The following is a 22,769-nucleotide window of genomic DNA, read 5'->3' as shown; positions in this document are numbered from 1 at the left end:
AAAAGGTGAAAGCTGAAGGTTTTACAATGGCCCTCACAGTCTCCTGATCTGAACATCATTGAAAATCTGTGGCTAGACCTTAAAAGAGCAGTGCAAGCAAGATGACCCAGGAATCTCACAGAACTGGAAGACATCTCCAAGGAAGAATGAATGAAAATCCCTCAAACAAGAATTGAAAGACTCTTGGCTGACTACAATAAGTGTTTACAATGTTTACAAGTTGCGGTACTTGCCAAAGGGGTGCTATGAGGTACTAACCATGCACTTTTGTATCAGACCACTTTCCTTTTTTGTTAATTAAAAAAAATGTAAAAAGATGAAAATATTTCATGGTTGCCAAACCTCACAGTCAGAGATGGCACCGCCGGCCTCACTGTCCAGCCCCGCACCCTGCACATTCATTGGCTGTCAGAATTCTGTTCAGCACTGATGGCTCCTGCATTGGAAATACAGAGCAGTGATAATACCTCTCATCTGTGACAGAACAATCACCCCACATCACATCCACCTCAAATATAATGTAGTAATGTGCCCATCCTATAGTAAGGTCCCCTCTCCTGGTCCTCTTCTTATAGTAAGGTCCCCTCTCCTGGTCCTCCTCTTATAGTAACATCCCCTCTCCTGGTCAATTTCTTATAGTAACATCGCCTTTGCTGGCCCTCTTCTTGTAGTAATGCTCAATCCTGTAGTAATGCCCCATATTGTGCCATTCTTCACACACGCAAAAAAATAAAGACAAATTCTTCTCACCTGTCCTCGTTCCCACGGTGGCCTTTTACCTGCCTCTTGAACGCTGCCGATGCAGGGGCCACCGCTGACAGCGATTTATATCAGAGCACAGATTCCCAGGCGCTGCGCAGGGACAAGCTCTCTATACAGCTTCTCCAATGATCAGCTGCTGACCTCTGATTGGCCAGCGGCTGATCACTGCAGTAGCTGTATACAGAGCTCATCTCTGCGCAGCGCCTGGGAATCTGTCCTCTCATATAAAGCTCTGTCAGTGGCAGCCCCTGCAAATGTAGCGATTAGCAAGGGGTTTGAGGGCCTGTGCGCAACAAGCAGCATCGGGAGCCGCACACGGCCTACGGGCAGAATCTTTAAGACCACTGCACTACTGGATATTTGTGAGGGTGCAGGAAAGGGGGGGCACGGACTCCACGCACTGTACCCACCCAGCAGGACGGCAACAAAGTCTGCTGTGTTGCCTGTCTACAAGGTCCTGCTCCTGTTGACATGACGTCACAGGAAGCAGCAAAATTATGACAAGAGCGGTCACATGACCACCCTGAGCCAGCCAGGGGGAGAGGGGCTGACAGCAGGGCAGGTAGGTAGGTAGTTACTATCTACTTACCTGCCCCAATGTAGTGCAATAGCGAAATGACAAAAAAAACAACAAAATAAGCCGGATAACCCCTTTAAACTATTCACAATAACAGTAGTTTTAACCAGAGGTGCCCAAACGTTCACATGACACTATATACACACACACACATATATTATTATATATATTATACATAATATACATATATATTATAATATATACACACACATTTATATTACACACATATATATATATATATATGTGTGTGTATATATATATATATGTGTGTTTGTCTATATATGTGTGTGTGTATATATATATATACATACATACAATGTGTATGTGTGTGTATATATATATATATATATATATATATATATATATATATATATATATATATATATATATATATACACACATATACATTATAATCTCTGACTACTATATGCTTTGGGTCAACTTTGGGCAAAATGGCAAATGGCTCCTGAAACGTGTCAAATTTCTGTCATCAAAGCAAGAATGTTTACAGTTTTCACATTACCAGTAGTTCATCCATGCTGGTCTGACATTTTTCTAGGTTAATCCTCTTAATAGCCACTTTCTCTTTCTTTGGGGTGCAGTACGCAGCTTGGACCACAGCTGTTGCCCCGCTACCTGTAGACCAAAACAGAATACTGAGGGTTAACACACCTTACAGCATATAGAAATAAATGTAAACATACAGAGCACGTGGAATAGAAATGTATAAAGTGTAGCAGGGAAGAAGACTACAAATACAAGCTGGAAGCATGAAGGCACGTCAGCATAGCTTTTAAAGGGAAAACGCTGCTTCTTTCTTTCAGTCTCTTAGGCATGACCCAAATCTGATGTATTATGTACACAGCCAATAAGGGAGGAAGTAAATAATGGATGTGGTCCATCACTATGGCATCAAACAAAGCTTCACATTAATGCCAACAGAGCAATCGTCACGGTTAATGGATAGAAAGCACATCATTTTCTCAAGACATTACAGCATCCAGTATTTAGGAGTTGTTAAAGTAGCACCCATCTCCCCACCCCGCTCTAAATTATATTTAAAGGCCCCATTATCCAGTGAGTACTTCTGATTTTTCATAGAAAACTTGTGATTAGGAATTGTATACACTAACGCCTACATCAATGCCCTCATCCAGCGCCCGACTCCTGACATTTTTAGAGGCTTTTAAATTAAATTTATAAAAGTTCTGTTTAGGTGGAGATTAGAGATAGATAGATGGATAGATGATAGATATGGATAGATAGATGATAGATATGGATAGATAGATGATAGATATGGATAGATGGATAGATGGATAGATAGATAGATGGATAGATAGATGGATAGATCGATAGATGGATAGATGGATAGATAGAGGGATAGATAGATAGATAGATAGATAGATAGATAGATAGATAGATAGATAGATAGATGGATAGATGGATAGATGGATAGATAGATGGATAGATAGATAGATGATAGATATGGATAGATGGATAGCTAGATAGATAGATATGGATAGATGGATGGATAGATAGATAGATAGATATGGATAGATAGATAGATACTCAGCTCTGGCAAAAATTAAGAGACCACCTCAATTGACCAATTGTTAGTTTTTCTGATTTTTCTCTTTATATTTTTGAGTAAAATGTAAATTGTTCTTTTATTCTATAAACTACTGACAACGCCTCTGAATTTCCAAGCAATACATTTTGTATTTATTTTCTGAGAAATGGTCAAAAAAACATAACAATGCATTGCTTTCAGACCTCAAATAATGCAAAGAAAACAAGTTCATAATCATTTAGAAACAACAATACTAATGTTTTAACTCCGGCGTGCATGCTTTCCACCAGTCTCAAATGGTCTCTCCAGGAAGGAGACAAACTCTAGCGCCACCTATTGGAAGTAGCAATTCTACAAGTCAAAAGTGGCTTTTTAAACAAGCCTTTTCATAAGACTTAGGATTTATTGCCAGATCAGAATCCCAACTTGCAGACATGGTGTTTCGGGGTGATTGCCCCTCGTCTTTCACACTGCTTTTGAGTGACCTTATGCCACTCCTGGTGCAAAAATTTAACCAGTTGATCTTTGTTTGATGGCTTGTGACCATCTTCCTCTTGATTACATTCCAGAGGTTTTCAATGAAGTTCAGGTCTGGAGATTGGGCTGGCCATGACAGGGTTTTGATGTGGTGGTCCTTCATCCACACAGTGATTGACCTAGCTGTGTGGCATGGCACATTGTCCTGCTGGAAAAAAAAAATCAGTGCTCACAGTTGGGGAACATTGCCTGAGCAAAAGGAAGCAACTGTTTTTCCAGGATAACCTTGTATGCGGCTTGATTCATACGTCCTTCGCAAAGATGTTTGTTGAATTTTTTTACCTAATTTTCAGCTTTGCCCAACACCTGGTCGTCTAATGGTTAGACGGAGACCTGGAGAGGAGTACAAGCCACAGTGTTTTTCACCCACTGTGAAATTTGGTGGAGGATCGGTGATGATCTGGGGATGCTTCAGCAAGGCTGGAATTGGGCAGGTTAATCTGTTATACAGAGTTTATCAATATGCTGGACTACCGGGCAGCACACCAAGTAGTCCTCTAAGGATAATGTACTGTGGGTTAAATAGTGATTTTAATCAAAACTACACTAAGCAGCTCAGTAAGTTACATATCCTTGGAATCAGTGTCTCTGCCCCTATGTTCTGCTGCTCTCAGATTAGGTGGCAAAAACCTGGAGACAGATTCCCTTTAATTCCCCTTTCCCTATGGTGGTCACAATGTGTGGAGAAATCACTCCAGTGACCACTGTTGTCAGTGACTTAGGCTAGCTTCACATTTCCGTTGTTTTTCATCAGTCACAAGCGTTGCTTGACGCTTGTGACTGATGCGTTGTACAACGGGTGACAAGAATAGAATTCATTGTCGGATTCCGTTGTAAAACATGAGAGAGAGAACAATCAGCTGATCGTTCACAATAGCCGACCGCCGGCATTTGAGAGCGAACAGATGATCTCCCGGCGGCCGGCTCTCATTAGCTGACCGCCGGGTGATCAGCTGATCGCTCTCATTAGCCGGCCGCCGGGTGATCAGCTGATCGCTCACAGCAACCATCCGCCGGGTGATCAGCTGATCACTCTCATTAAATGGACGCCGGGTGATCAGCTGATCGCTCACAGCAGGCATCCGCAGGGTGATCAGCTGATCGCTCACAGCAGCCATCCGCAGGGAGATCAGCTGATCGCTCACAGCAGCCGGCCGCCGGGTGATCAGCTGATCGCTCACAGCAGCCATCCGCCGGGTGATCAGCTGATCGCTCTCATTAGCTGGACGCCGGGTGATCAGCTGATCACTCACAGCAGCCATCCGCAGGGAGATCAGCTGATCGCTCACAGCAGCCATCCGCAGGGAGATCAGCTGATCGCTCACAGCAGCCGGCCGATCAGCTGATCGTTCGGCCGCCGAGAGAGCATGCGCAGTGGAATCAAAAGGATTCCGCTGCTCAAAAAAAACACTATATGCTGCGTCCCTGCCGCCCGATGGTCAGTCGATCCACGACTGATCAGTCGGGCAGAGGATGCAACGCAGCGTCATCAGTCACAATCCGCCGCTCATACAAGTATATGGGAACAACGGAATCCGCCAAACGGATTCCATTGTTTACCAGAGCCGCGGATTGTGCCTGATACAAATTGACGGAAATGTGAACCTAGCCTAAGGCAGTCTCATATCGTAGATGTAAACCACTTTACATGTTAAGGTGAATGTGTCATCAGTAAATAATATATAATTTAACCTAATAACAACAGAGTGTTGGTGGTGGGCATTAATGCTGTGCCTTTAACTTTATGGCGTGGGAGTAAAGCCCCTTCTCTCTCAATCAGCAATCACATATAAACATTGTTGCTGATTTTTGGCTACCCACACAAAACAGATTCCAGCTTTACCAATGGCCACCAGACAGGATGCTTACTGTAGTAGTGCTTTTCAGCTTTGGTGTATATACTGGAACAGAATGAGCAGAGTCATCTCATTGTGATTAGAGGGTGAATAAGTCAAGGACTCCATGTACAATAGACTTAAGTCAACTGAACCTGCCAGTATCAGAGGAAAATGTGTATGGGGGCCTCCTAAATCTACTTGTGAAGGATCAGTATATTGGAATTCTAATGGCGGATCCTCTTGTGCTCCTCTGGCAGCGGCTCTCTCATAGTGAACACAGGAGTGCTGGGCTGAGCCTCCCTGCATTTTGGGAAGCTAGGGAAGATAACAGATCATCGAAAGACCGTTTGACAGATAGCTATGGAACTTGTATAGGGTCCCTTAATGTCAGACGGGTGGTCTAGATGAGGCATTATGACATACTCCACTATTAACACATTGATTAACTCTGCGTGCATCCCCCCTCACTCCTCGGTAGGTGGGGTACGGGCAGTGCCCCATTCCTCCCGGGAGACAATAACAGTATAATCACACATAGCAGATGTATTGAAGAAAATCAAATGATGTCTGCAGAAACCATGCACACGCTGCATAAACAATCCCATTACAATGTCAGGAATTTTTTAGTTGCAAAACCTTTTGTGATTAATCTTTCGCATGTCAATACACCCTAATAATCTACTGACATTTATAAGTCAGTTTTCTCTCATTCATTACAGCTGCTATAAAGCAAATGCACTCTGCTACAAAATCTATACAGGCAATACAGGATGGTTCTGCCAAAAATATGGCTGCCCCCAGGGGACGTTCTAATACCACCATAAAAATAACAAATACACAACAATTTATGTTCTACATATTTACAAAGAAAGAGAATGTCAGCAGGTTTTCGCTATGTAAAGGGGATCTCCATTCTGAAAACACAAGTTTGTAGTCTCTGGCTATGTGCACACGTTGCGTCCTGTCCCTGCAGAAATTTCTGCAGTGATTTGAACAGCACATGTGCGCTTCAAATCGCTGCAGAAACACTGAATAATGAATGCAGTGAAAAAGCCGATTTCATGCGCTCTGGATGCTGCCCCCACCATAGACAGAGCGGGGGCTGCATCCAATGCGCACGGAATAAGTGACATGTTTCTTTTTAGAACGCAGCGATTTGGCAGCATGCAAATCGCTGCGTTCTAAAACGCAACGTGCGCATGGATTATGCACAATCTTCATAGATTGTGCTGGGGACGCAGGACACATGCAGTTACGCTGCAGTGCAATACGCAGCGTAACTGCATGCAAATACGCAACGTGTGCACAGAGCCTCTCTATGTGTCACTTTATGTGACTGCACACTTGTGAATCCGCAGATCGCGCACACTGTGCACTGTGAGTATTCTCCGGTGTCAGTCAGGAACAGTGGTCACATGGCCACAAGTGTGCGATGTGCAGACCCCTGGCCAGAAACCAACTAGATTGACGCTACCTCGCACATGCTAGGAGGAAATAGGTGGACTTCCTTCCCTGATGAAAGAGATCCCAAACAATTCCCAGGAGAAGAAATTTATCATTGTCAACGCGTTTCAAACTCTTCTGATGACTTCATCAGGACACCCCACACTAGACAAAAAGTCCATCTATTTCCGTCTCGCAGATCTCCGGGTTTTTTTGTGTTTTTTTTACTAGATGACTGCAGCGGGTGATAATTCTTCATGGTTTGCTTCAATTTTACCAGGTGAGCACCTCCCTGTACCTTTATGTCCCTCTCCACTGATAAGACCCTATTAGACCTATAGTTCCCCAGCATATATGTGCACATAATCACATAGACATGTATATACACACACTGCACACAGTACATACAAAGCCTGTGCTCTCTTTAGTACTTCTAGACTCTGGAAGTTAAAGGACCTTCTGTAACATCATGGTCACATGACCATGATGTCATTAAAAGATCCTTAAGGCTATGTGCGCACTTACCGGATTTTGCCGCGGATTTGCTGCATGTTTCGCTGCAGAAAATGTTCATAACATCTCTGCAGTGAATCACCAGCAAATCCTATGGAGAAAAAAAATCCTGTGCGCACTGGGCGGAATTTGACAGCTGCATGTTTTTCTGCGGGAATCCCGCAGCAAAAACAAGTGCATGTCAATTCTTTTCCGCACATCGCTGCGGGATTTCACTCCATTGACTCCAATGTTAATCATGAAATCCCGCAGGGAATAACGCAGGCAGCAAATTCTGTGCGGTTCACTGCGTTTTCCTTCGTTATTCCCTGCGGTATTTCGCGGTTTACCTCCGGTAATGTACATCGCTTGTCTGCGGTTTGCAGGGAAGTGATGTCATTACAGGAAGAGGAAGCCGTGCAGAGAGTAAACACACACAGATCACAGACACACACAGACATCACAGACATAGAACACAGACACAGACACATAGAACACACATAGAAAGAAAACGGAAATATAGAAAACAAAGAACGTGGGCTCCGCTGCATATTTACCTTCCAGCCGAGGTAAGCACACAGCGGCGGCCCGGTATTCTCAGGCTGGGGAGGGAGAGGGGCAGGGTTAATGTCCCCCGCCTCACTCCCCCTCCCGCAGCCGAGAATATCAGCCGCAGCTGCCCCGGCACTGTCGCATGCATTATGCGGCAGCACCGGCGTGTCCTCAGCTCTTCTTGCTGCCGTGTAGCAGTGGCAGCAAGGTAATACAAGGGGTTAATGATGGTGGGGGACCACCGCCATTAACTCCAGGCTTGATCATGGCAGCGTCTATGTGACAGCTGACATGATCAACCCGTAAGTAAAGTGAATAAAACACACCGAAAAATCCTTTATTTTAAATAAAACAAACAAGCCTAGTTCACCATTTTATTAACTCCTCCCGCACCAAAGCTCCCGCGTAATCTACCGCTCCGGCGTAATCCACAGGTCCTGCGCTGCTTACATCCAGCCGCGACTGTCACAGACACAGCGGTGAATGAAAGCAGCAGACAGCAGAGGTAATTACCGGTCATTTCCCACGGCCGGTAATGTGAACTCACTGCCGACCGTGGGAAATGCAGCGATCTGTCCTCTATCTATCTATCCCTCTATCTGTCTGTCTATCTATCCCTCTATCTATTCTTCTGTCTATCTATCTACTATCTCAGGATTAAATGACTTTTTTTTTTTCTTCAACGTGCTTTATTGCATTGAATGCAATAAAGCACATCCCAACCCGCACGCGGCAAAACCGCGGCAATACCGCGAACAATACCGCAGTAAAACCGCAGCAAACCGCATGCGGTTTTCGGGTGCGGTTTCCCGCGGTTTTTTACCGCGGGTGCGGTAATCTTTGAGAGCATGCGGAATTTTCTCAAGAAAATTCCATTTCCCAGTGCGCACATAGCCTAAGCAGGCAACCTCAAAACAAATGTTGGGGGTCCCGAAAAGAGCGAGGGCCCTGGCAATTGACCAGCTTAACCCTTCATAACGCCGGTTTTGAATATAACTACGGCTTAAGCAGACAACCTCGAAACAATCGCGGGGGTCCTTGGAAATTGCAATTGTCCAGTTTAACTCTTCCTTCTTCATAATGCCAGTCTGGAATGTAACTAGGACTTATTTTTGGAGTAGAGCTTATATTTCTAGGATACTCCGAAAATCCTGCAAAATCATAATCATGCTAGAGCTTATTGTTGGGGGAAACATGGTCGTTTCAATACAATTAGTGTTTTATCAGCAGGAGATTATCACTATAGGATCCCATGCAGAGCAGTCAGTCTAATCTATGTAACCCTTCCCCCACCACTGATTGGCAGCTTGTTGACAATGTAAAGTGTACACAGGAAGCTGCCAATCATGGATGTGGACAGGGTTATACACAGCCTAGAACTTTTCGCTCTGTTAGGCTATGTGCGCACAGTGCGTTTTTCGCGGCGTTTTTCGGGTGCGTTTTTGGCCTCAAAACTGCAGGACTTTGCTTCCCCAGCAAAGTCTATGAGTTTTCATTTTTGCTGTCCGCACACATCTGGTTTTTTTTTAGCTGCGTTTTTGTGGTGCCACAAAAACGCAGCATGTCAATTATTCCCGCGTTTTTCACTGCGCTTTTCATCCATTGAGTTCAATGGGATGTTGAAAGACGCAATGAGAAACGCAAATAGCTGCGTTTTGGTGCGTTTCTAAGACCAAAAACGCAGCTATAAACGCAGGAGGTGGGTAGGAAAGTGACATGCACAGGAAGAGGATTCCTTCTGTCAGTAAATACAGAAGCGTGAATCCTCCCGGTACCGTCACCGCTGCTTCCACCTCCCGTCCTGTGCATGTATGCTGCCGTGCGGCGCCATGTACGGGCAGGAGGTGGAAGCGGCTGCGAAAACAAAAGTTAACAGTAGAAAAAAAAAAAAAAAAAAAAAAGTTATACTCACCTGTCTGCAGACTCCCGGTGCCATGCCCGCTCCCATTTCCTCTCACTGTATCGCCACCCCCGCTCCGGCTGTGTGCAGACGGCCGGGAAACCTCCGATGGATGCAGGACCTGGCGATGGATCACCTGATGCAGTCACCTGACGCATCAGGTGATCGTAAGTATCGCGGTGACGCGGGCGCCCGGCCAGTATCAGCGGATGCGTCAGGAGACTTCATCCCTGATTACCGGCAGCTGCTGCAGCGATCGGACAGGATCAGACTCCCGCCCCATCGCTGCAGGAGCTGCCGGTAATCAGCACATAAGTATTTTTTTTTTTTTTTTTTTTTTTGCACCGATGCATCTGCTGATTGTATAAACGGCTTTTATACAATCAGCTGATGTGTGATGGGATTCAGGCACTTGATCCTGACACATCATCTGATCGCTTTGCCTTCCAGCAAACCGATCAGATGATATTGGATCCGGATTGGACGGCGCGGGACCCTGACCCAGGATTACTGCGGAGGGGGGTTCTTTGTTTCAATAAAGATGGAGTCACTAATTGTGTTGTCTTTTATTTCTAATAAAAATATTTTTCTGTGTGTTGTGTTTTTTTTTTTATCTTTACTAGAAATTCATGGTGGCCATGTCTAATATTGGCGTGACACCATGAATTTCGGGCTTAGGGCCAGCTATACAGCTAGCCCTAACCCCATTATTACCCAGCGAGCCACCCGGCATCAGGGCAGCTGGAAGAGTTGGATACAGCGCCAGAAGATGGCGCTTCTATGAAAGCGCCATTTTCTGGGGTGGCTGCGGGACTGCAATTCACAGCGGGGGTGCCCAGAAAGCATGGGCACCCTGCACTGTGGATTCCAATCCCCAGCTGCCTAGTTGTACCCGGCTGGACTCAAAAATTGGGCGAAGCTCACGTCATTTTTTAAATTATTTCATGAAATAATTTAAAAAAAAAAAAAAAGGGCTTCCCTATATTTTTGGTTCCCAGCCGGGTACAAATAGGCAGCTGGAGGTTGGGGGCAGCCCGTACCTGCCTGCTGTACCCGGCTAGCATACAAAAATATGGCGAAGCCCACGTCATTTTTTTTGTTGGGGGGGGGGCAAAGAAATCCTGCATACAGTCCTGGAAGGAGGATGCTGAGCCTTGTAGGTCTGCTCCCCCTGACTCTCCCTCAAGCATACAGTCCTGGATGGAGCATGCTGAGCCTTGTAGTTCTGCAGCTGCTGTCTGCTCTCCTGCATACACTATTGGATGGAGTATGCTGAGCCGTGTAGTTCTGCAGCTGTCTGCTCTTCTGCATACACTAGTGGAGAATGAAGAACACATTGAAGCAGGAAATTACATCAGACCTTTTTTTTTTGTTCACTGATAAAAAACGCATAAAGACGCAGTGAGCAAAAACGCAGCAAAACGCAGCAAAAAACGCACCAAATCGCGGCAAAACGCGTGCGTTTTTTGCCGCGTTTTTTTGACACGGGTGCGTTTTTGTGCAGTTTTTGCCGCAAAAAACGCACAAAAACGCAGCGTCAAAAAAACGCAGTGTGTGAACCTAGCCTTAAGGCCACGTCTCACTAAGCAACATCGCTAGCAACATCGCTGCTGAGGCACGACTTTTGTGACGTAGCAGCGATGTTGCTAGCGATGTTGCTCTGTGTGACATCCAGCAACAACCTGGCCCCTGCTGTGAGGTCGCTGGTTGTTGCTGAATGTCGTGGACCATTTTTTAGTTGTTGCTCTCCCGCTGTGAAGCACACATCGCTGTGTGTGACAGCGAGAGAGCAACAACTAAATGTGCAGGCAGCAGGAGCCGGCTTCTGCGGACGCTGGTAACCAATGTAAGTATCGGGTAACCAAGAAGCTCTTTCCTTTGTTACCCGATATTTACCTTCGTTACCAGCGTCCGCCGCTCTCACATGGTCAGTGCCGGCTCCTGCTCCCTGCACACATAGCCAGACTACACATCGGGTAATTAACCCGATGTGTACTCTGGCTAGGAGTGCAGGGAGCCAGCGCTAAGCGGTGTGCGCTGGTAACCAAGGTAAATATCGGGTTGGTTACCCAATATTTACCTTAGTTACCAAGCGCAGCATCGCTTCCACGCGTCGCTGTTGGCTGGGGGCTGGTCACTGGTTGCTGGTGAGATTTGCCTGTGTGACAGCTCACCAGCAACCCGTGTAGCGACGCTCCGGCGATCCCTGCCAGGTCAGGTTGCTGGTGGGATCGCTGGAGCATCGCTTAGGCTATGTGCACACAGTGCGTTTTTTCGTGGCGTTTTTGCGCGTGTTTCGGGTGCGTTTTTGGCCTCAAAACTGCATGACTTTGCTTCCCCAGCAAAGTCTATAAGTTGTCATTTTTGCTGTCCGCACACAACTTTTTTTTTTAAGCTGCGTTTTTGAGCTTAAAAAAAAAAATGGACATGTCAATTCTTTCCTGTGTTTTTCTGCGTTTTCACCCCATGCAATGCATTGGAAAAACGCAGAGATCAAAAACGCAGCAATCCGCAGCAAAAAACGCACCAAATCGCGGTAAAAACACATGCGTTTTGCAGCGGTTTTTTGCCGCGGGTGCGTTTGTGCGTTTTTAGCGGCCAAAAACGCACAAAAACGCAGCATCAAAAAAAACGCAATGTGTGCACATAGCCTTAGTGTGACGGTACCTTAACACCTACAATCAGACAAAACAGATATTCTATCATAACAAGGACACCCAGTGAGTGATAAGTCACTGGATTTAGGCTTTCTTACCCTATAATATATTGCTTACAGATTCCCTTTAAACCGGCAAAGAATTAAGTAGATATTCCCCTTAAAGAATTCTGGTTCCACTCACTTTTGCTTAGGGAGAAAAGAATGGCGGGTGACGTCCCATCTACTGATACCCAACGAGGCACACGGTAATGTGCACTAGTAATGTTCTAATGAATGATCACAAGTGAAGAAGACGACGCAGATTTCAGAATATCCAAGGCGTCTTACAGCAGCAGCAAAATTAAGATTTTAGCCAATATTACCCAGCTGGTGAAGAAAAAAACAAACATCTGCACCAAAAATGGACAGGCACTGCGGATTTATATCTGCAAAATGTCCATCTATGCTCAAATTTTCAATTTATGGGGCAAAATTATGCAAATTTTAATGCAGACTTGTGATGCATCCACCGCGGCATAGTTGCAAATGTGAATTTCATTTTTTTATTTTAGTTTGGGGTTTTTTTATGCTGTAGTTTGTACTTGGTAACAGGATTGCAATGAATACTTTTGCAATTTATTTTTCAAACCCAGCTTATCCAACTTTATTTCACCCAAAAAATATATTGTATATATTCAAATTTAAGAGCAGAAAAAAATAATAAATGACATAACTCCTCATAATTATTCTTAAACAATTAGAGATCAAAAGGCTTCAGACCATTTAGAGAAGGCTTTTCAGCGTGCTGAATAAATTGAAGAAAAAAAAATATAAATTGTTTTGTTACCATAGATGCACTAAATTAGCAGCATGGACTCTATTATTCCGACTGTGTACTGTATCTTAGCGGCCGAGTGAAATTATCTGCATCCTAATAAGACGTTTAATGCTCTTGAACCAACAAAACTCATGATGGAGGTAAAAAAAATTTAAAGGGCATGCACCATCAAAATAGACGGCTGTCAGGCCCCTCCCCGACTGCTAGTAAAAGCCCCTCCCCGACTGCTAGTAAAAGCCCCTCCCCGACTGCTAGTAAAAGCCCCTCCCCGACTGCTAGTAAAAGCCCCTCCCCGACTGCTAGTAAAAGCCCCTCCCCGACTGCTAGTAAAAGCCCCTCCCCGACTGCTAGTAAAAGCCCCTCCCCGACTGCTAGTAAAGCCCCTCCCCGACTGCTAGTAAAGCCCCTCCCCGACTGCTAGTAAAGCCCCTCCCCGACTGCTAGTAAAGCCCCTCCCCGACTGCTAGTAAAGCCCCTCCCCGACTGCTAGTAAAGCCCCTCCCCGACTGCTAGTAAAGCCCCTCCCCGACTGCTAGTAAAGCCCCTCCCCGACTGCTAGTAAAGCCCCTCCCCGACTGCTAGTAAAGCCCCTCCCCGACTGCTAGTAAAGCCCCTCCCCGACTGCTAGTAAAGCCCCTCCCCGACTGCTAGTAAAGCCCCTCCCCGCATGCTGTAAAGCCCCTCCCCACCCGCTGTAAAGCCCCTCCCTGACCGCTAGTAAAGCCCCTCCCCGACCGCTAGTAAAGCCCCTCCACGCATGCTGTAAAGCCCCTCCACGCATGCTGTAAAGCCCCTCCCCACCTGCTGTAAAGCCCCTCCCAGACTGCTAGTAACAATAGCCAACCCCATAATTGTACAGAAAATAGAACAAAAAAAAAAAAACCTACCTACAAATAGAAAAAAAAACAAATGAGAAAAAAAAATATTTATTATCCAAATTTAAACTGTAAAAACAATACAAGTGATACATTCCCTTTCGAGAGACTGTCCACTAAAGGTACCGTCACACTAAAGGCTACTTTACACACTGCGATATCGGTCCCGATATCGCTAGTGTGGGTACCCGCCCCCATCTGTTGCGCGACACGGGCATATCGCTGCCCGTGCCGCACAACATCGCCCACAGCCGTCACACATACTTACCTGTCCGGCGACGTCGCTGTGACCGGCGAACCGCCTCCTTTCTAAGGGGGCGGTCCGTGCGGCGTCACAGCGACGTCACTGAAACGTCACTGAACCGCCGCCCAATAGCAGCGGAGGGGCGGAGATGAGCGGGACGTAAGATCCCGCCCACCTCCTTCCTTCCGCATAGCGGTCGGGAGGCAGGTAAGGGGAGCTTCCTCGTTCCTGCGGCGTCACACGCAGCGATGTGTGCTGCCGCAGGAACGAGGAACAACCTCGTTACTGCTGCAGTAACGAGATTTGAGAATGGACCCCCGTGTCGCCGATTAGCGATTTTGCACGTTTTTGCAACGATGCAAAAATCGCTTATCGGTGTCACACGCAACGGCATCGCTAATGCGGCCGCATGTGCGTCACGAATTCCGTGACCCCAACGACTCCGCATTAGCGATGTCGTAGCGTGTAAAGCCCGCTTAAGCAACTTACCAGTGATCCCAACAACGATAGGGATCGCTGGTAAGTTGCTAGGAGGTTGCTGGTGAGATGTCACACTGCGACGCTCCAGCGATCCCACCAGCAACCTGACCTGGCAGGGATCGCTGGAGCGTCGCTACACGAGTTGCTGGTGAGCTCACCAGCAACCAGTGACCAGCCCCCAGCGCCGCGTGGAAGATGCTGCGCTTGGTAACTAAGGTAAATATCGGGTAACCAACCCGATATTTACCTTGGTTACCAGCGCACGGAGCTACATGTGCAGAGAGCAGGGAGCAGCGCACACTGAGCGCTGGCTCCTTGCTCTCCTAGTTACAGCACACATCGGGTTAATTATCCGATGTGTGCTGCAGCTAAATGTGCACAGAGCAGGGAGCAGCGCACAATGCTTAGCGCTGGCTCCCTGCTCTCCTAGCTACAGCACACATCGGGTTAATTAACCCGATGTGTCCTGCAGCTACATGTGCACAGAGCAGGAGCCGGCACTGACAGTGAGAGCGGCGGAGGCTGGTAACAAAGGTAAATATCGGGTAACCAAGGACAGGGCTTCTTGGTTACCCGATGTTTACATTGGTTACAAGCCTCCGCAGAAGCCGGCTCCTGCTGCCTGCACATTTAGTTGTTGCTGTCTCGCTGTCACACACAGCGATCTGTGCTTCACAGCGGGAGAGCAACAACTAAAAAATGGCCCAGGACATTCAGCAACAACCAACGACCTCACAGCAGGGGCCAGGTTGTTGCTGGATGTCACACACAGCAACATCGCTAGCAACGTCACAAAAGTTGTTCGTTAGCAGCGATGTTGCTAGCGATGTTGCTTAGTGTGACGGGGCCTTAAGGATAGTTCATTAATATCAGATCTGCGGGGTCAAACACCTGGCACCCTCAGCGCTCAACTAATAACAAATCCGGTAGCGGTTGAGCCAGTATACAGTCAGATGAGCACAGCGCCGTACGCTGTTCCACAATCCTCGTGAAAGCTGTTCTGCAACATTCATTTCAATGGGAAATCTGTTCATTCATCGTTTAAGGCACATGCCAAAGAAACAAAAAGGGTTTGATGGCAGTATGACTATGGGAATCCAAGGGTAAGGCCTATGTGCCATTGTCAAAAGGAGCAGCATAAACAATTCTGGGAAAATGAAAGCCACTTTGTCCAGGCTTGCTTTCTGCAACAAGGTCAGTTCCATTTTTGATGTACATATGTGATTACACCTTATCTGGGCAGATTTACTAATCCTGTGTAATATTTATACGGTGTAATCTTAGACTGGACAGTATGAATATGCTCTACATTTATCATGGCGGCTCTTACTGGCTGAAACATTTTGCACATGTCATTAAGTCTACACTTAAACCAATCAAGGAGAGACATTACCCCTTTGGATTCTAGTCAGAGGCATCTCATGCAGCCAAATCAGATCTCATACTTTGCACTGAGGAGCGGTAACACCCAAAACACCAGAGCAGGAGCCGGCACTGACAGTGAGAGCGGAGGAGGCTGGTAACAAAGGTAAATATCGGGTAACCAAGGACAGGGCTTCTTGGTTACCCGATGTTTACATTGGTTACCAGCCTCCGCAGAAGCCGGCTCCTGCTGCCTGCACATTTAGTTGTTGCTGTCTCGCTGTCACACACAGCGATCTGTGCTTCACAGCGGGACAGCAACAACTAAAAAATGGCCCAGGACATTCAGCAACAACCAACGACCTCACAGCAGGGGCCGGGTTGTTGCTGGATGTCACACACAGCAACATCGCTACCAACGTCACAAAAGTTGTTCGTTAGCAGCGATGGTGCTAGCGATGTTGCTTAGTTTGACGGGGCCTTAAGTCATGTAGCAAGGCTCTTTAAAAAGAGTTGATATTGACTTTTAGGATTGCTACTTCCAATAGGTGGCACTAGCATTCAAGCCTCCTTCCTATCTGAAGAGGCAATTTGCATATTTATTCTCACATAGGAGGATTGCATGGCTTATAAGCCTCCTCACACAGGCCTGCAAGGCATGTCACTCTCTACAAAGAGAAAATGTTCCCACTTGGATATCAGTCAGAGGTCTTGTCATGTAGCCAAATCAGCTCTCATAATTTACACCGAGGAAGGGCAACACTCAAAACACTGTCTGCAAATTGAGATTATGGTTTGGCTTTTATCCTAAGTCATATGACAAGGCACTTTAAAGGGTAGATAGTGACTTTTAGGATTGCTACTTCCACATGAGTTCCAGCCCTCTTCCTGTCTGAAGATGCAATTTGCATATGTAATTTTCCAGAGGAGCATTGCATGACTTATAAGCCTCATCACCCAGGCACGCTAAACGTGTCACTCTCCACAAGGGGAAATGTTACCCCCTTGGATCACACTTCCACCAATATTTTGCAGAATTTTGGGACACATTACACTTGAAGCCATGCCCCCTTCAGGTTTAGCCTCTTCTTTCAGCCAAGCTACAACTTATTTTGAAGCCCCCTCTTACGATTAAGCTTCACCTAGTGTTTCGTTACGCTGCAGAAAAAAAAAATGGAGTAGAAATCAAAAGAAAATGTATTTAACCTTGAGGTGTAGGAACCACCCTAAGTGTCTTGGCTGCAAAAATAATGTCTTTTCTGAAGTCAATAGATGTTTGATAAGAAGTGATATTATTCATTTTAATAATTCAGTAACCCCTCTCTTCTATACAGGGTCTGGTCGCCGTATAACATCCCATGGTGCAGTACACAACTCCTGACAGATGTGGCGCAGTTTGGCCACCGTGGGCTCGGCACAGAGCGGCGTTCTAGGTCAGCAGACAGCAGAACGGGCCTGTTACGTGGTTACATTCCATGTCCTCTCTGAACACGCCTGGGACGTGTAAGTGCGGAGGTAATGACATGCACAAGACTCACACGTCTGAATACAAAATAGGGATTCTTTCTTATGTATGTAAGGAATTCAGTAGTTGGGAAATGTGTTTTTTTAGTAACATACACCAAGGCTGATACCTGGATCTCATGCCAGAACCACGAGACACTTCACAAATGGGGCCCATGAGATGGGGCAGATAACCAAGAGGGCCCCCACAGTCAACAATCCCCCGCCTGTGTGCAAGCCACATAGCGCCATTCATAAGCTTCAGCAATACATCACAAAACTCTGCAAGATTGATGGCGCTTCGTCAGACATGAAGACATTAGCGCTCACAGCCATGATTCATCAGGATCCAGATCAGGATATTGATGAATCAAATTAACAAGAGCACTTACACCGCAGATCAATATATGGACTACTCTCCAGACTCCGAGAATAAATGGTTATAGCTGGTCCTAAAGAGCCACCGTGGTAGATTACTTCTTTATGACCAGGTGAACGAGGTATTTCATGCCAGACCTGATGTGTCCCCCAACTTCCACACTTACCAACCCCCCAAAAAAGCTGGAGAATCAGCAACATAGCCTAGAACTGCGCCTAGGTTATCTAGTCCACTAGTAATACCGTATTTTGTTGATTATAAGACGCACTTTTCTTCCCAAAAAATTCCGAATGTAGGTTACGGGGAGGTGGAGAATGGGTGCTGCGGTGGGGGCTGTGCTGGCTGCGGTGGGGGCGGTGCTGGCTGCGGTGGGGGCGGTGCTGGCTGCGGTGGGGGCGGTGCTGGCTGCGGTGGGGGCGGTGCTGGCTGCGGTGGGGGCGGTGCTGGCTGCGGTGGGGGCGGTGCTGGCTGCGGTGGGGGCTGTGCTGACTGTGTGAGGCAGGGCAGTGCAGTGGGTGAGATGCTCTGCCGATGGTGCGGGACTTTGCTGGCTGCTGTCAGGGCTGTGTGGAGAAGGGCAGTGCGGCAGGTGATGCTCTGTCAGCGGTGCGGGCTTCAAATAATACGCCCGAAGTCAGTATATGCGCAAATGGAGCGCTCCGTTCAAGATCTCATCTGCGCACGCACCGCCTCCAGCCTATTTATCTCCCTGTAGTGGGCTCAAGGAAAATGGCGCCTGGAGGTGGCACGTGCACAGATGAGATCTCTGCTTGACATTGAGCTTGTCACAGCACTCAAAGCCAGCACAGCCCCGCCGACAGTGCATCTCACCGCCACACCACCCTGCCTCACGCAGCCAGCAAAGCCCCCACAACAGCCAGCACAGCCCCGCCAACAGTGCATCTCACCCGCAGCACCGCCCTGCCTCACGCAGCCAGCACAGCCACCACAGCCAGCACAGCACTGCCGACAGTGCATCTCGCCCGCCGCACCGCCCTGCCTCACGCAGCCAGCACAGCCCCCACCACAGCCAGCACAGCCCCACCGACAGTGCATCTCACCCGCCGCACCGCCCTGCCGACAGTGCATCTCGCCCGCCGCACCGCCCTGCCGACAGTGCATCTCGCCCGCCGCACCGCCCTGCCGACAGTGCATCTCGCCCGCCGCACCGCCCTGCCGACAGTGCACCTCGCCCGCCGCACCGCCCTGCCGACAGTCCATCTTGACCGCCACACCGCCCTGTTTCACGCAGCCAGCACAGCCCCCACCGCAGCCAGCACAGCCCCCACCGCAGCCAGCACAGCCCCACCGCAGCCAGCACAGCCCCCACCGCAGCCAGCACAGCCCCCACCGCAGCCAGCACAGCCCCCACCGCAGCCAGCACAGCCCCCACCGCAGCCAGCACAGCATCCACCGCAGCCAGCACAGCCTCCACCGCAGCGCCTGCAGCCTAGCTCTACTCCAGCACCGCCCCTGCCTCCTGTGACCCAGCTCCATCATCGCTACTAACCCCCCTCCAGTAAGACACCACTGGAGTATAAGACAGACCCCTATTTTTGTGTTTTTACACCTTTTTTAGCTCTATATTTGGGGTGCGTCTTCTAATCCTGTGCGTCTTATTAAAGCAAAAAAATCATCCTGCTGATGAAAAGGTGTTTATCATAACTGCAGCAGCATCTCAGAACGCAACAGAGTTTTTATTAAAAACCAAAGCAAGCATCCCAGTACGGGTCACATCACTGGAATCAGGGTCTCTGTCTCTATATGATGCTCTCAAATTAGGTGGTAAAATGCTGGTGACAGATTCCTTTCAGATTGGCGTCAGTAATGTGCTGATGGCAGTGAATGTAATGCTCATTTGTGACTTCCCCCTATTAATTCCTCTCCTCCCATTTGACTCTTGCGCTGTACGGCGTGAGCAGTATAGGAGATGGGTGTAAATGGAGTAGAATATATATGGCCGCGTGCTACATATACTTCTCGATAACCCTGTATATATGAAGGAACTTTTATTCTTGCTTATTTTTTTATATTTACAAAGCATTAAAGGCTACGGTATATATTAGTTTTCGTCTCTGTCCACTTCTAGCAGTAAGATAGAAATATTAAAAATACGGATCTGTCAATTACTCATCACCTTGTACAGGTCTTAGTAACTGTACACTGAAGAAAATCTCAGCACAGAAGCATCTTCTTACTCTCTGCTTTGCGCTGTTATTACTCCTGAAATGTCAGATTCCACCAGCAGGGGGCGTGGCATTATACACCAAAAGCACTGCACTGATTGGACGGTGTCAGACGATGTAGTGACACACCCTTTTTTGGGGTGGGGAGGTTGTTACAGAAGGGATAACAGCAATATTGCAATGCTGCATTATAAGAAAAAAAGCCCCCCTGAATTGCTATATTTACTAAAAAGACATGTAAAGAGTGGACGGGTCCTTTTTAACCTCTGGGCAATCAAAGTTTCTCATTAATTATTTGTGTAATGATAGCAAAGGATAAGCTTCTGGAGTCACTGAATGAGGACTCCCATAACCTCTGCCTCATCCGGAAACTCCTTATAGACAGTACAACTAGTTTTTCTAGAGTCTCAAGACTACGTGAAATCTCTCATCACTCCGACCACACACTTTGCAGTGAGTTACAATTCCTAAATATACATACACTAAATACATATATGCATACAGTACATACATACACTATCTATATATATAATTGCCTTATTCTGTCTGTCTTGCTCCAAAATTCTGTCCTTACCGCGACAAGCGTCTCATTGGCCACTCCTCGCCTCGGCTCCGCCCCCCCGCACGGATTGGCCTCTCGCATCGCATCGGCTCCGCCCCCCGCACGGATTGGCCACTTGCCCATGCTCCGCCCCCCACACGGATTGGCCTCTCACCCCGCCCCCCTGCACGCATTGGCAACTCGGCCACGCCCCGCCCCCCTCACGCATTGCACGCTCACTCTGGCCCCGCCCCCCGCACGCATTCCCCGAACCGATACGGAGAACTGACTCCCAGGTGAGTGCTGTACCCCCGGGAGCCCACATCAGCGTACGCCGCTAACCCAGCCGACACATACCCTCGCATTGCTGGGGTTGCCGGCGTACGCTGGTGTGGGCTCCCGTGCGAGCGGGGTACACTGGTAACCATGTAATATTGTGTAGCATGGTTACCAGCGTACACCGGCTCCCAGATGAGCGCATCAAGGTCCTGCAGCGGCGGAACACACACACACGCACACACATAAGAACAGACACACACACATCAGATCACACTCACTCTCACACACCTCACACACACATCACATCGCATCCACACACTCACAACATCCTGGGATATCACTTGCTTCTCGGCGGCGATACTGTGCAGTGACCTTCCAGGACCTGCCGGAGGATCACATGGCCGGAAGCATGTGGTATCTCCGGATGTTGTGATTGTGTGAGCGCGTATGTGTGATATCGTCAGTGTGTGTGTGTGCGTGTATGTGAGTGTATGCGATCGGATGTGTGTGAGTGTGTTCTGATGTGTGAGTGTGTGTGTGTGTGTGTGTGTGTGTATGTGTGTGTGAGTGTATGCGATCGGATCTGTGAGTGTCGGCAGAGGAGCACGGCGTGCAGCACAGCTGCTGGGACCGCCCACCGGTGGGCACAGGTAGAAGTGGGGTGTGTGTGTGTGAGTGTATGCGATCAGATGTGTGCGTGTATACTGTCTGATGTGTGACTGTGGAGCACGATGGAGAGTGCGCAGCATGGGGGATGGAGCACAATGGGGAGTGCGCAGCATGGGGGATGGAGCACGATGGGGGGTGCGCAGCATGGGGGATGGAGCACGATGGGGAGTAGGCAGCATGGGGAATGGAGCACGATGGGGGGTGCGCAGCATGGGGGATAGAGCATGATGGGGAGTAGGCAGCATGGGGAATGGAGCACGATGGGAGTGCGCAGCATGGGGGATGGAGCACGATGGGGAACACAGACACCCACACACACAGACAACGCCGCACACACACACACAACACCCAACACACAAACACCGCGGCACACACAAATATACGCACATACCGCACAACACACACATTGCACAAAACATACCTCCCCCCAAAACACACACCCCACACCCACACAAACCGTGCAACACACACACACACAACGCTACAGACACACAGCGCTCCACAAATAACGCAACACACAAACACCACTCTCACCCCCCGCCACACCCAGACAACACCCAGAACATGTACAGCGCCCTACACAAACACTTGGTAACTACACACAACAACACATTATATTATTTTATATATATATATATATATATATATATATATATATATATATATATATATATATATATATATATATATATATATTATTATATATAATCTATATATATATATATATATATATATATATATATATATATATATATATATATATATTATTATATATAATCTATATCTATATATAACAAAAATCATACATTAACTACACAATACGTAAATTCTAGAATACCCGATGCGTAGAATCGGGCCACCTTCTAGTATATGTATATATGTACAGTAGTTGTGGTTATAGACACATATATATATACATATACACACACACACACACACATATACATATATATATACATACATATACACATTTATACATACACACACACACAGTCCTATGAAAAAGTTTGGGCACCCCTATTACTGTTAACCTTTTTTCTTTATAACAATTTGGGTTTTTGTAACAGCTATTTCAGTTTCATATATCTAATAACTGATGGACTG

The 22,769-nt window shown here is 47.3% G+C and overlaps 1 protein-coding gene across 1 annotated transcript in view; it reads right to left on the bottom strand.

The window, feature by feature from the left end:
* Nucleotides 1-22,769, bottom strand: part of OXSR1 (oxidative stress responsive kinase 1) — a 158,639-nt gene that overhangs the window by 95,957 nt on the left and 39,913 nt on the right. The window contains exon 2 of the mRNA XM_075315401.1: nucleotides 1,863-1,975. Coding sequence (XP_075171516.1) covers nucleotides 1,863-1,975 — 113 coding nt within the window. The remainder of the gene's footprint in view (nucleotides 1-1,862; nucleotides 1,976-22,769) is intronic.

This window comes from Anomaloglossus baeobatrachus, chromosome 6 (assembly GCF_048569485.1).
Source record: "Anomaloglossus baeobatrachus isolate aAnoBae1 chromosome 6, aAnoBae1.hap1, whole genome shotgun sequence".
NCBI classification, from domain to species: domain Eukaryota; kingdom Metazoa; phylum Chordata; class Amphibia; order Anura; family Aromobatidae; genus Anomaloglossus; species Anomaloglossus baeobatrachus.
This window is presented reverse-complemented; position numbering and strand designations above follow the sequence as displayed.